At 34.6% G+C, this 16,263-nt stretch overlaps 1 protein-coding gene across 2 annotated transcripts in view; it reads right to left on the reverse strand.

The window, feature by feature from the left end:
• Nucleotides 1–16,263, reverse strand: part of FSTL5 (follistatin like 5) — a 275,638-nt gene that overhangs the window by 62,700 nt on the left and 196,675 nt on the right. For both annotated transcript variants that reach the window (XM_015623545.2, XM_015623546.2), the window contains exon 8: nt 7,443–7,563. In XM_015623545.2, coding sequence (XP_015479031.1) covers nt 7,443–7,563 — 121 coding nt within the window. The remainder of the gene's footprint in view (nt 1–7,442; nt 7,564–16,263) is intronic.

Below are 16,263 nucleotides of genomic sequence, written 5' to 3' on the forward strand. Positions count from 1 at the left end.
CATTTTAAGAAAAATAACTATAAGCAATTCAGTAGATGCCTGCAGATATATATAACAACACACAGATGTGGTATTCATCAGATATTCGGTGACATTCAATGCAGAATCGTGTCTCAGAAAAGTTATGAAGCAGAAAAAAAAAATCTGTGAGAAAAACCTCTTTTCACTGCCTGTGGTATCAAAGAAAAAAGCCTCAGTTCTGGGTCAATAGTTTGTAGTTGACTAATAAGATTTTTATTTTTCCTTAGGTTTCTTTAGAAAATGACTAATGTACAATTAGTGAGTCATGATTGGTTGTACAGAGCTTGTAATTGTCCTGTTTCACAAATCTTGACATTTTATCTCCACCTTTTCCCTGTTTCCAAAACCCCTATCGACAATCTGTTCTACCTGCATAAAACCTGTTTGGATTTACACTTCTTCATACCTTTTCAGACAGGACCTTCTGTACCCATGATACTACTTTCCTTCTTTACCATACAGACACATCACTAACTTATGTTCAACTTGATTTCCCTCTGAAGTCCTTTCCTGCCAAGGCACTTTCCACTAGGTGGTCTTCAGGATATACTGGTGCACCGGGGCTGTTTCTCTCTGGGTGCAGGACTCTTGCACTTCTTGTTGAACTTCCTAAATTCCTGACAAACTCCCTACAAATAGCAGCATGACCCTGTAGTCTATCAGCCACTCCTCCAAGTTTGGTGCCATCTACAAAACTGTTGAAGGTAGAACTCTGCCCCATTATTCAAACCATTAATTAAGATGTTACACAAGACCTGTATCCCTCGGGACAAAATGTCCACACAGCTGGATAACCATGTTAGGTGAAAGGTGAACAACTGGCTCATGGGTCAGGAACAGAGTTACAGTCAATGGGGTAACATCTGGCTGGGATTCAGTCAGTAGTGGGGTTCCACAGGGCTCAATCCTCAGCCCAGCTCTCTTCAACATGTTCATTAAAGATTTGGAGGCAGCACTTGAAGGAATACTAAGTAACTTTACTGACAACACCATAACTGGGAGAAGCTGTTGAGTCCCCCAAGGACAGAGAGGGTCCTGCAGAGAGACCTCAACAAATCAGAGATATGGGCAATCACCAATTGTATAAAGTTTAACAAGGGAAAATTCCAGATTCTACTCCTGGGACGGGGTGACTCTGGTTGCATGTATAAACTGGGGAATGAGAGGCTGGAGAGCAGCGCTGCAGAAAGGGACCTGGGGGTCCTGGTCAGTGGCAAGTTGAATGTGAGTCATTGTGCCCCAGCAGCCAGGAGGGCAAAGTGTGTCCTGGGGACATCAGGCACAGCATGGCCAGCTGGGCAAGGGAGGGGATTGTTCCACTCTGCTCTGACCTGGGGTGACCTCACCTGGAGTTCTGGGGGCAGTTTGGGGCACCACAATATAAAAATAACATTGTGCTGTTAGAAAGTGTCCAAAGCAGGGCCACAGGGATCATGAAGGGTTTTGAAGCGAAGCCATATGAGCGGTGCTGAGGTCACTTGGTCTGTTCAGCCTGGAGGAGACTGAGGACAGACCTCATTGCAGTCTGCAGCTTCCTCATGAAGGGAAGAGGAGGGGCAGGCACTGATCTCTTTGTGGTGACGGGATCTGAGAAAGTGGCAAGAAACTGTGTCAGGGAAGGTTTAAGCTGGATATCAGGAAAAAGATCTTCAACCAGAGGGTGTTTGGGCACTGGAACAGACTCCCAGGGAAGTGGTCACAGCACCAAGCCTGACAGAGTTCATTAAGTGTTTGGACAATGCTTTTGGGCACCTGGTGACTCTTGGGGCATCCTGTGTAGGGTCAAGAGTTGGACTTAATGATCCTGATGGGTTCCTTCCAGCTCAGCAGATTCTGTGATCTATGTATAAGACTAGTCTTATGAGTTCCTTTATTAACAAAATCTAAGAATTGTTGACATCAATTTTCTAAGGTTTGAAAACTTGCTGCAGTATATTCTTAACAATTAAAAATCTTCTGCATACACCACTAGTGTCAGAAAGAGGGCATATGATCCTTTCTCTGACATGATAATATGACATCACAGTGGACATATTCCTATTAACAATTAGTGGTTAAGCAAGATTTAAAAACCTTACTATGTAGATTTTTTTAGATGAATAACTATCTTATCTCTAATTTTTTATAGAGACAATTTGCTTGTGGTTGTTTCTAACAATAAAAAATATTAACTGTAATAAGATCAAGGAAATGCATTTCCTATTCACCAAAGTTTTGTTTAATGTAGCTCTAAAAATGTGGAATACTTAGGTTGTGTCACAAAACACAGCTGGGTAGTGGATGAAGTATCAGTTAACAATGAAAGAAGATAACAAGATCAAAAATTAACTGTGCCTATTTTGGCATGAGATTAAATATTTTCAAATCCTATTCAACCATTTACAAGAGATGTCTCAGCATGCTGTCCCATTAGATCATAGAAATGCCTTACATTTCTACATTGCAAGAAATACACAAATCTATCTCAGATAGGATGCAAAAATCAGTAGGTTTCAGGGATATTTTAAACCCAGTTAGAGAGGACACTCTTTTCAACATAACCCAAATATGCAAATTGAAAAAGTGCAATACAGTAACATGGGAAAAGGTTGAAAATTAAATAATATGGCTTTTAGTCTCTTAGTCTAGTAGCTGAGAGGAAGAGCACATAAAAACCAGAGATTTAAGGTTTCTATTGATTTTCTGGAGAGGACTTTGCTTTAAATAAAGTGGATCTTTATTTTTCATCTCAAGCCTGACATTCCCACTCCTATTTCCCTTCCATTTCTTCCCTCTTCTGTCTCCTCTTGCATAGCAACTGTGTGCTCCACACTGAGACCTTGCCTTCCCCACTGTGTTCTGCAGACTGGGTCCTGCTTGACTGTACATTCAGTGGTCTGGACAATTTTTGGTGCCTCAGCTCCCAGTCTCGCTCTGCCTCACTTCCTCAAGTCCAATTTTCCTGCCTACCTGTTCACCACTTCTTGACACAAGGTCCTCTAGGTAGCCTACCTCATGTTTTAGATTTCCTACCGCAGCAAAGCCAAATGGTTTATTCTTCCATCTTGTCTCTGGAAAAGTAAGGACCTCCACTTCCTTAGAGACAGGATTACCATCACTGAATACTTTCAAGCATCTCAGCAACAGAAACAACTTTTAGGACCAATAGCAAGGCATTGCAATCAATTATGTTTCAATTATATATGCCAGGATATTTCTTGTCTCTTTTTGTGTCAGTGAAATAGTCTCATTGCATATAAAACCTTATGGGTATTTAACTACCTCACCTTGGCAGATTTCTACTGAGCACAAGTGAAGAGAATTCTTCTTAACACTCCAATTTCAAAGAATTTTCATTGAAGGGAAAGACGAATGTATTAGTTTTATTTGGGAAAAAGGCATGCAATATTTGTGATGCATTATTATTGTTAAAAAGGTTTCAGAAAATGTTATAACTGAAGTCAAATTCTTCCTAAACCAACAAATAAAATCTTACATGACAAAATGTTACAGTTGCTGAATTAACTACTTAAGAGTTGTTAGGAGATTTGAAAGGGAGGAGAAGACCTGCTCATGTGAAAGTATGTCTGAGTTTTCTTTTACCACCCCTTTTCTCTATAGTAAATGCTGTTCCCTTCAGCACCGTTTTCCCAGGAACAAAGGTTTTTGCATGACAGTAGGGTTTATTTCTTGATGGATCTTTCCTGTATTTACTGCCATTTTCCTCTTTCCTCAGACACTTTGTGTCTGATAATGTTTTTCAACCCTTGTTTTGCATTATAATTTTTTTATTTCCTATTACCCTGAAACATATTTGTAATATTCCGCTGAGGAAGAACTGTGCCACTGAGGCATGCTGCAGGCAACTGAAATATAAGTGCACTTGTTGGCTCAGTCCAAAAAATTAATTTGATGTGACAAGTTCATTGTAAAGGCTTTGGGGTTCATTTGAATGAGGTATTTTGTTGGTTTGTTTTGTTGTTTTTGTTTGTGTTTTTTTTTGTGTAACTGAGCAACATAATAAATAGATAGACAGATAGATAAATATCACCAGAAATAAAATTTTAAGTATACAATTACTGTAACTGTTCACACTGACTTTCAAAGAGATATGTTCCAGCATCTTAACCTAAAGAAGCTTACTTTACAAGGGAGAGATCATGACATAGGCTAAAAAGGGAAGGGAGACACTGCATGTTTTTGTTTAGCAAAGTAATATATAACACATAATTGAATGAATTCTATATCCCTTATCTTTCAATTCAAAAAGCAATGTTAGACTGGTGGTATAAAATATGGTGGATATGTAACTATTCAATAGTTCTAACATTTGCTATAAAACCTCTTGAGTGTTATTTCAGTTGGGTCTCATGGGGAAGGGGAAGGGAGAAAATAGTTTATTCAAGTTGTCTTGAATCCAGGGAGAATGCATGAGCTTAAATCAGAAATAGATGGTATCTACAGTGAACTAGATTCTTCTGATGATGTATATAATAACTCTTTTTTAAACTTAGATACTTTAGAAAAACAAAGCTGGCAAACAATTCTTCAGGCACTCTACATTCCCAGTTTACATCTAGCTGAGGGACTCAGCTCTCCTTTACCTTAAGATATCAAAACTGCTGATCTGAATTAAGTATCACTGATACTTAAATGAAGAAAAGAAGAAAAGAATGAGAAGAAAAATGAAGATCAAGCTTACAGACTCAAATTCATTTAGCCATATAGTCTCAGAGCCATATAATCTCAAAATTGTATGTATAAAAAGTTTTACTAATAATTAAGACTAATTTAGACTATGTCATGAAAGACTTATTCCTTCCTGATCACAACTTTTTATTTTTTTTGCATTTTATATGAAAAAGTTCCAAGTATGAACTTACAGGGTTGTTTACAATATTTATTATACCATATTATTTGTATAAGAGTTGACTTATTTTTTCACTATAAAACAAGTCTTTTACAGTGCTCATTAATGTATTTTTAAGACTCCAAAGGAAGCTCATTATTCTTTCCTACTGTGCCAGATAACTCAAAACTAGAAAAAATTTTAGATTTTAATCGTATAAGTAAATCAGATTTATATATATAATAATTGCACACAAGCCTAAAATATATGATTTTTTCCCTAAAATATATAGCTGTACATAAATGGAAACCAAGAAAGAACTTAAAATCTAATTACATTGTTTTCACTGAACCTTCACATTAAATCTTTGTGATCAACGTAGTCTCATTATCCCATTAACCTTTTGACTGACTCTTCAGTTAATACAAGTATCATTATATTAATTAGTCATTATCACAGCTACAAGTACTGACCATCATGCCTGTACTTAAGAAGATTATTCCTTAGAAGTACAGATCTAAACTGTAGAAGAGCTGTTCATTTGACCTTTAATCTCAGTGGATGTAACTCCATTTATCCAAAACATGCACAGAAAATAATCCTATTGCTCAAAAGGCCTCCTTTTCCTGTTTCTTGCTCCCCAAAATATCAACATCCAAAATCATTTAGGAAGGTACCACTCCAGTGGCAGCTTTTGGAATAGCAGCTGTTGGAGGTTTACAATGGTTTCCAGATGAAAAATCAATTTCCTGAGAGACACTTTATCACCAGAAAAAACTACATTTGTCCTCCTTCACCTCTCTCAAATTATACTTCTTGATTTTCTAGTCTTGAAGAAAACCTTATTGAACTTGACTGGATTTTTGCCTCATTATGAGCTGAACTGAGCCAAACATGAAGAAATTTAGTATTTTAACTTGCTATGAACCTCTAGGGGATTATTTACATACTGAGATCAGTAAGGAATGTGTTGATAAGAATATAATTTTGTTAATAATTTAGGGTGAACCAAACCTTATAAAACAGAGAAGAATGTTGGTCAAGAACCTACTAACGTGTTCAGCTTGCCAATAATTCCACTATGTCTACAGGAATTAAAATATTAATAAACTGCACTTCAGTCTTCTCACTAGTTTAGCCAGTAGTTGCAACCTGTCTTTTTAAATGTCAAAAAACAATCCCAGAAGGAAAATTTGGAGAAAAGATGTTGATGCCATGTCCCCATTAGCTCAGGGACAACACTCTATGTACAAAGTGTTGTGGTTCAGGAGGGGAAGAAGTTGGGGGAAAAAAGTTGAAATATATGGATAGAGAAATATTACAAGCCAGCTTCCTGGAGAAACATAACAGCAGAGATAAAATGTTTATAAAACTGCAAACAAGCACTAAGTGTCAAAGTAATTTAAAATGTGATGTATTAGCAACAGAAAAGGGGGAAAAGGCTATTAGAAGAAGAACAAATCATATTAAAAGCCAAAATAATCTTGGAAACTGTCTTTCATATGTATATACATGGAAGATAAGAATAAAAGGAAGTATTTCAGCATTCTTGGATGAGATGTTAAAGTCAGCCTAATAAGGGTTTATGCAAGCTAACAAAAGAAAGAATGATGGTATCAGCAGTGGCCAGGAAACTAGGGCCAGAGTATGCCTCAGGATAGTCAGAAATAGAGCCTCTTAATGCAAAGTAAATTTGGAGAAGATCGAGGTTAAACATGATTCTGGGTAGGATTAAACAACAACATGAAACAACAGACACTGGTACTTTATGGCAGAAAGGGAGTCTTAAGACTCAAAGATAAATATTAATTGAAATACCATGAAAGTACTCTAAGAAAAAAAAAAAGACGTTAAACCTCAATGATGATGAAGCAAAACCTTCACCAGGGGAAAATAACTCCTTAAAATAATTTAGGAAATAAATTGCATATAAGAAAAAGGAGAGGGTACACCAGCTCTAGAGAAGGTAAAGGCCTGTCTTTGGGGCATCAGTAACAAAGCAGTTTTGTTCAAGCACAGAATTCAATGAAGTGTTACCTGGAACTTGAACAGATGTAGGATAATGTAAAGATCAATTTTTCAAATCCAGGTGCTTCAAGTTAATCTACTAAAATCGTGGTTAGATTTCAGTATCATAAACGTGAATTTAGAAGCCTACATCAATTACAAAATCAGGGAAATGCATTCTATTAATCTTATATTCAACAAAACACTCTTAACACTAGAAACTTACACATTTATTTTTCCCAGTGTGTTCTCCAGGTTATTAAATTAATACTAAAACCTACTTTATCTCTGTGTATATGTATATATAAACCACTTACTGCTCTGCATAACATCACAGATGCAAAGCAAGTCCTCTGGACTAACTTTACACCTTTTAATAGCTATTATTCTGTGGAAGCAATAAATTTAAATTATTGTGTATTATTATTTTAAGGTTATTTGAAGGAGAGCAATGAAGAAAAATTCAAATACCTTTATCTATTAAGATATAACACAATACAAAAAAAAAAAAAGAAACAGAAACAACAGATCTGCTTCACAAAATTCAAATTTCTTATGACTTAATAATTAGAACATTTTTCCTTACCAGTCACTTGGAGAATATGAGTTTGATAGAGCTTATCATACCCATCAGCATAGCAGGTGTAATTTCCCATATGAGTTGTGGTAACTTTAGTGATGTACAAGGACCCATCATCTCCAAAATCCTACCAGGAAAGATTAAAAACAAGGTTATCATAATGAAGCACACATCTCTACAGTAATTATGCTCATCATCTCAGTAACAAAGCTGTGATGCAAATATCAGACATCAGATGTCACAAATACTAAACCAGAATATCTGACAGTAATCTGAAATTCAAATATTATACTTGTGAACGGCAGAGTTGTTTAATCTTGCAACATATACTGTGACTGTAAAAGAAGATAAAATTTTTATTTTAACAACTAGTTAAACTTGGCTGAAGCAATATGTTTATTTATCTATGACAGTTATTTGCAGAAGAAAAGCTATTGAGGATTGCATCCGACCAGAGAGAAATGCAAAAATGAACAAGTTAAATGGCATCCTGTGGAAGTGCTGCCATTCTTTGTAAGGAGCAAACGTGGGGAAAAAAACCCAAAAAAACTTCCATTTTCCTCAATTCTTCTCATTAGATTCAGTGATTTATTACAGAAGCACTACTGCTGTAAACTGATTTCAGGGATCTGAGATTCCTGCAAGCGTTTGTGATCAAGACTGAGGCAAAGAAGGCTTTCAGTAAATCATAGTCTGTCTTTTATTTCTTTTGGCACTGGGTCCCATACCAGCCCAGCAAAAGATCCTTATTTCCCCTGTCTTTCTTTTGCTGCTGATACAGTCCTGGAACTCTGTAGACCTTCATATCTGTGACCAGATCCAGTTCTGAGATGGCTTCATCTTTCCTTGTCTGTACATTCAAATAGAGTCTCCAGGTTCTTCCTGAGTCACCTGTCATTTCTTACACATTTTTCTTTTTTATTTGAATTTGGTCAAGAGCTCCTTGTTCTTTAATACAGACTTCTGGCTGCTTTTGATTAACTGTTCATTGTGAAAGCCTTTTCTTGAGCACAGAGGAGGTCATCCTTGAAAATCAATCATCTCTCTTAGCCCCCTTTTGTTTTCAGCATGATCTCCTACAGAATTCTTCCAAGCACATCCTTGAACTGAAGTCTCCTCTTCTGAAGTCCATGGTTGCACCGCTTTTTGTCCTGATGTCTCCTCTTGGGCTCCTTGACTCTGCCATCTCATGGTCACTGTAGCCAAAGCTGTCCTAACCTTTATATCCCCAACCAGTTCTTCCTTATTTGTTTCTTCACAAATTTTTTAACTTCTCTACGAAGTCCTCAAATCCATGAAGACCTTATCAAAAGCTTACAAAACCAAAAAAACTTCAGCTAAAATACCTCAGTCACAAGTTCTGTAAATTGTACAGTAAAAGAACTTTGATAGAAAATATAACTATGTGCTGCCTTATTCTTACATCCTGTTTTTTGGATCTCAAAAATGACAAGGTACTGGGCTCCATTAACTTCTGGTTCATTACAAATATTCTTACATTCTTCCATAACCTCATCTACAACTTTCCCAACTTCTTGGGTTTTTTTTCAGTTCTCACTTTCCAGCCTTTGTTCTTACTCAGAGAACAAAATCTCAATGATTTTATGCACATATTTCATTCATGATGACTTTCACTGTAACATTTGAGTATTTTTGTAGACTGAAATTTAAACATGAAAACGGAAATCTCTAGGAAATTCCTTTTAATTTCTCAGTCATCTTTCTTTAAATTTACTCAAAATATTTTTCAAAAAACATATGTCTCACTGCATTTCTTCATCAAAAGATGTGTGGGCAACTAAATTTCACATTGCACAGCACTGTGCTTCCGATAGATTCTGCTAGTTGTTCCTTGGGAGAAGAAAACAACTCATCTAAAAATTAACCTAGATGGTAATACTATCAATAACTTGACTTTCTCAAGATAACTATAGGTTTCTATATTAGCACTTTGATTACACAGAAATTATTTCTACCAAATCTTCAATATAACATTACATGTTACCACTGCAAAAATCAAAAAAGGGACCCCCTTAAAGACTTAATTTTTAACTTTGATGATGTGAACCAACAGCACTGGACCTCCCTTCATAATAACCCATCTTACTAACTTCTAAAAACTTCCTTATTAGATGTTTTGATCTTTATCTCTTTCTAAAATGTATGAAGCAGCAGATCAATTTATTTTTTCCCCCCCTTACTAGCTGAACACACATTTTCAAAGTGTTCCTCTTCAACAGCATTATTATTATTGGAAGATGAAAGAACAGCTACTCAAAAGAGCCACACTACAGGTACTTATCTTTTGTCTGGAAAATGGATATTGTTATTTCCATCTAGAATTTTTTGCCTAATCTCTGTCAAAGGTATTTGTGAACAAAATAGGGCATAGGATGGAGTGTATAAAAATTCAGCTTCTACAATGTAGCCTGGAGAGTAGTTTACTTTAACATTCCTTATGCTAAATTATTAGATATTTCTTTGAAGTATACCTACCTCTTTCAGCTCTTTAATTGATTCACTGTGGCATATGATATATTTAGGTAGCATAGCTATTTTCTAAGTAAATGCGTGCTTGGGTTAAGGTTTCTCCCTTTTTCATAGAAACCATAGATGAAACACTCCTGTGGTTATTTTACATAAGTATTTAACTAGAATTCACACATGATGACACTCAGAGAGAATTATATGGATAGTATGTTTTGTTGGTAGTGGTGAGTTTTGTCTGGTTGTTTGGTTTGGGATTTTTTTCAACTACAAAATAAATGTCCCTAGCTTATTATTATACTGAGTTCAATGTTTGTTTTGTTAATTAAAGCAAACTACTCCATTTAAAGTGAACTTAATGCTGTAAGCAGCATTTGAAAAGGAATGGTGAAGCACAAACAGAACTACTTGACACTGCATGTTGACAAGTATTTAGTGTTTTATTGACTAACTCACAAGCTAAGTAATTAAAAAAAAACATGAAAAAACTCTATCTATACTGATGCACAAACATCTTTGAAACAGAGCCTTTAAACATCAACAACAACAGAAAAGTGGTTTTTTTAATGTTTTGGAAAATATATTTGATAACAGTAAAAAAATTGCTACAAGCTCAATTTCTATTGAGCTTGTAGCAATTCTTCAAATAGAAGAATTGTATTATTCAAATAGAATATTGTAGCTATTCTTCAAATAGAAATGGCAAGGTACTTCCAAAATTACATTGAGAAACTAATTATTTTTGTCATAAATGAAAAGATAGAATTGAACAATTATCTTAACAATGATTCCACTGCAATTCTGTTCTCCTGAAGAACATGACATTTTACAAATCATGATATATGTTATGAATAATGAGGAAAATAATATGGAAAAGGACTTTGATAGTAAATCCTTGCTTTGCTCTCTTACTGTTTATAAAACAGAAACTAAAGGTGATTGTTTTGAATCAGCAATTATTTATTTGGGGTTTATGACCTGCTTTCATATGCTAATGCTTTGCATATGAGAGCATTTATGACCATTTTCTGGACCTCTTCATTAACAGCTCTAGGAAGAGTGTTCCTAGATCTCTCCCCACAGAACATATAATGAAACAGAGTGCTTGAATTTGTTCATCATCATAGAAGCTAGAAGTGGTTTTAGTTTGGTTTGTGGCATTTTGGTTTACTTTTATTTTTTTTCCCCAGCATTTTTTTGCCCATATATTGCTTTCCTAAGTAAATATTTGGGGTTTTTTGCTTTGTATAAATAATTTTAAAAAAAAATGTACATAACCTATGTGAACCAATGATGTGAATTCTTACTTATATTATCCTCAAACACAAAAATAATAGCTTATTTTGTCCTTAATAAATGGAATTAGTGAACACCAAATATTATGAAATTATATTTTCATATTGCCTTTATTTCTATTTGCAGTCTTTAACAAATCCACAACAAAGGAAAAATTATACTGTTTGAACTCTTTTTTATTGATGGTTATCAGAGTTATAATAGTTCAATTATAATGATAACACACTCTGAGTGAGGGAATTTCTCTTCTTTTTAAAGGAAAATTTTGATTTTTTTAATGGGGAAGGGCAAAAAAACCCTACATCATCAGTCTCTGAGCTGATCAGGTAAAAAATCTGAAGCTAAGAATTACAATTTTGTGTTGGTTTGCTAGGAGAAGGCTGTATCAATAATTGCAATGAAACATATATATTTTCAGAACTAGAGTTGTTTGCTTGTAAAACATAACCAGTTTTATTGTATTATATTATATTAAAGTATTACCCTTTATTTCCTGTGCATCTCTCCAAGCTTTCTGCATTTTATCTCAGTCAACTCATGGAAGTACCAGTAATATTAATGCCATGTTCTTGCTCATATTTTATGTGTTTTTCAGGATCTCTAACTTCCTTTATTACAAGGACACAGACTGTAGATAACCTTTTGAGGGTTAATTGAAAAAAAATATTTATAAATAATTATTTTTGCACAGTTCTGCCAGATAAACTCAGCTTAGGCTTTTCAAGCTAATGTCAATGTTACCAGTCCTATTCTTCAAGTGATCAGTTTCTCTGTTCACATTGGCAAAGCAATGCAACTCTGAACCTTTGCTACTGACTATCACAAAGCAATTATAGTCCACAAAGAAACTTGAAAAAAAAATTGCATTTGGCAGAAATCCAAGATTTTTGTTAAATTTTCCTTCTGGATTAAGACCTGCAGTTCATAAGCATAAATTTTGCATACCTTCTCTCAGTCTCAAATTTTACAGCTGCAAGAAGAACAAATCATGAATCTAGTGTAAGTCCACTGGTTGGAGAATCAGCCTGACAGAAAATTGCAAATCATGCCAAAGCTTAAAGAAGGGAACTACACAGTCTAACACAAGCACTAGTACAGTATATGCAGTAGAAAGTGACAAAATCTTAAAAGAAACTCTGTTCTCAGGAACACCAGACACCAATTCGTGACTATTAATGCAGGCTAGTTTTAGTCAAAGGAAGTTAATCTTCCTAAGCTTCTTTTACAGTCATTTGAGAAAGCTCAGGGAAGCAAAATCCTTTTATGGGATCATTTAGTGGATCTGTCACTGCTCACTGTTTTTAGCTACCCCCCACCTCTCTCTGCTGACCATGAAAACAAACTTCCTAGCTACCAGTAGACATTCCAAGCATTTAATTGGTTCCTCTTTTCTTGGCACTGGGGAGAACAGAAAGAGAAAAGCAAATAATGACTGAATTTTACGAAGGCTGTATCTCATTACCTCAAAATAGCTTTTCTAGCCTTGCTCTAGTGATGACTGGGTAAAGCGGTGATCATTTGGTGAGTAATTCAGAATATCCAACTAAATCTCCTATGCTGAGGAAGTGTTCATGCATACCTCCCAAAGCTTGAACTACAAATGGTCAATGCAGAGGTCACCCTCTATTCTCACTTCCTAAAAGAAGACTTTGTAATGCATGAGACCAGGCTGGTAGTTGAATTGAGCAGGATTTGTCTGTATTCAGCAAATCTGAGAAACAGATTATTTCTCTGACTGTATATGAATATAATAGCACTGTACCTGTTTAAATAATAATTAGATATGTATGATTTTCCCTTTATTCTCTGGGATACAGTAAGGACTGCAATTTCATTTCATGAAGAAAGAGTAACAGCTAATAAATGGTAATATCCATTCTACAGAAAACATGCAACTGCTTTGTGCTTTTCAAAAAAATGATTAAAAATTGGTTTTGCTGTTTTGAAATCCAATAATGTTTAAACCTCCTAAGAACCTGAAGAGGGATGACACAGAAAAGTGAAATAAAATGCCTCAGTGCTAGATCACCAGTGAGAATAATGACTTAATTTGATTTGTAGATGCGTAAAGAGAATTTGGAATTTTTTCTTGTTTATGGCAGACACTAGACGTAAGTGAGTGCTTTGCCAAAGCAGTAAAGCTCTTGAGGCTAGCCATAAAACATCACTAACCTTTTACTTCCCCAAAAACTCTGTAATTTTACGCTATCTTGTGATGAATCTGCAATAAGGACTGATAATTTATTTAGACATTCAAAATCTCCAACTGAGTAGATGCAGTATATTTTAAATGGAAAATTCAGCATGCTCTGATACAGATGTCTTTTTTATTGCTTCATGTTACATAGAGATCTTCAGAATGACTCATATACCATTTAACTTCCACTCCTTTTTAACAAAACAAATTGTTATATAAAAAGATTTACTCAGATAAATCTATTTGACATTAATTTCTCATATACTTCTCAAGTTAAACTCATATCCAACGAGATGAAGTTATAATAATTACTCGATTGTCACAATTTATTATCATTCCCCCAATTTATTTTTTTTTTTAAATCAGCTTTAATTTTAGATGTATTTATTATTACACTCCAAGCTAGTTCTGCAAAGAAAAACTGGCTTTGTACTATGCAGTTTATTTAGATCATATTCCAAAGTGCATCTAAATGTTAGGAGGCCCAGAGAAACAGAAGTACTGGTGTAATCTACCTTCTAAGGTGACTCAGTTTAGATTTGTGGAGAGTTAGATTTCTGGAATGAGCTTTTAGCAAGTGCATCCCCATTTCTACCTTCCTTCTTTAAAGATTTTATTTGCGGAAAGAATGCAAAGAATTCACTGAATATTCCCTAAATTTTTCTGATTCTAAAAATATCACACTATATAATTACACTGTGCTAAGGTTTAATCTATTTTCAAATTCCTATATTACAAACTATATTTTCAGTTTATCAAGTTTACTGGAGTTTTTTGATCATCCTATTGCATAAAACACTGGATTTCAGTTTTAGTTCCATGAGTCCAAACCCCTTGGCTTATTTTGAAAATAATTCATATTGCTGGTTCTTGAACTCCACTCAAAATAAAATAACTCATTTTATATCATAGAAACAAATTTCTCCAGAAGTTTCTTTACAAACTCAAGAGAATCTACAAAAAAACCCAAAACAAACAAAAATACTTAATTTTTTTTTTATTACTCAAATTTTCATCCAATTATTATCTAGTCCATCCCACGTATTTATGAATTATCCAGGAGTGAAACAGACAAGTAAGCAGAATGTCTTCAAGGTTTCTGCAATCTACAAAAGCCCTGTGGGATAAATTTTGGGTTGTCACAAACTCCTTTATGTACACATGATAAACCAATAAATAGACAAAATTTTTTTTACAAAAACTTTCAAATATCTTGTTGAGAAAACTACCTAAACCAAAGGAGATAAAGATTGTTTGGGAATCCCCTATTATGTGGCAGCTGAAGAGGATATATCAGGAGAGGTGGTGGGGGAAAATAAAAAAAATAAGCCTAGCGCCTTCAAATAATTTAAAAAGCAGAATGATTCACTTTAGTGCATTTTTAGGATACAAGGGGGAAAAAATGTAACACATAGTTTTTCTCAAGTTGATCTGTCATTTGAAATGCAGCATTAATGTATGATCTACAACAGTAGAAAGAAAACAGGGCCAGCCACACATTATTTGGATTATTGATACAATTAATTTTTATGGATTATTAATACAATCCCACTTGTGTCAGTTTGTTATCAAGTATGTCATATAAGAAATGAGCCCATACATGCCTAGAAAGATTTTGGACGTAATTCCTATAGAAAGCATTTTTTTTCAACTATACACCTGATTACATACAACAAAGTGAATGACATCCATTCCTTGCCATCTTTTTCTGTTTTCTTCTAAAATCAAAACATTGACAGTTTCAATGCCAGCACAGCAGCTTCACTTTAGGGTTTAGCTGAGATTGACACATTCAGTAATTCTGAAATACACCTCTTAGAGCCTTTTAAATAAACAGAAAATTCCAGTCACTTGACCTAAGCACTCACTATGAAGTACAAATAGATGCTGAATTTACACTAAAAAATATTGAAAGCTGAGACAATTTACATTTAATACTAAACTTGTTATCTAAGCATAACACACACTGCCTTTGCTCAAACCACAAATACAACAATCCATGTCCATCAGTCTAATTCTTTATCACAAGAAATCTTTACTGGCAAGATTGATTCCTTGATATCAGTGAAAGAAAAGACACCTCAAGGTCACTGGCAGCAACCTTTTACTGCAAGCACAGAAGCTATTTATGCAGGAAAAGTTCTTTGGGTTTTGTTTTGGAGTTAAGTTTTTTGTTTGTTTTGTTTTCCGTCTCTACAAAAATGAATTGCGACACTTCTTGGTATCATCTTTGCATCATCTGGTTCTGGTTTCTGGTCAGGTTAACTCTAAGTAATTGGAAGAACATCCTGGTATAAAACAAGAAAAATTACAGTGTTCAAAACTTTTCAGTAAAAAAATAAAAATGTTCAGCATATAGTGGCACTGACAAACAAAAATATTCTAGAGCTGTACAAAGTATGACTTCTATTCTTTTACTGATATGAAGCCAAGGTGTTATGATAAGCCTACAGATACCACATATTTTGATGGTTATACATACACAAAGACAATAGCATGATGCTCAACTAGCAAAATTTCATTGCTTTCTATACATTATTAGAAATAAGATATTTCTGTTTCTTCTTTCTGTTACATCTAGTCTGTGATCAGGTCATAAAATAAGACTGGAAATTCACCATAACAAAAGGCATTGTGAACACTCATAACAAAATTTTTCTGGATGCTATTAACAAATAAATCTTATTGATATTAAGACACTTTTCTGTTATTAAATGCTCATATTTATCATACATAAGAAGTTTACTACATCCATTTACTTGCAGGTAAACTGTGTGTTATTCAAAAGCAAAGTACTTAATTGAGGTACATGTATTTCCTATGCATTACGACAGTTCCAAAAAAAAA

Source organism: Parus major, chromosome 4 (genome assembly GCF_001522545.3).
Source record: "Parus major isolate Abel chromosome 4, Parus_major1.1, whole genome shotgun sequence".
Taxonomy (NCBI): Eukaryota; Metazoa; Chordata; class Aves; order Passeriformes; family Paridae; genus Parus; species Parus major.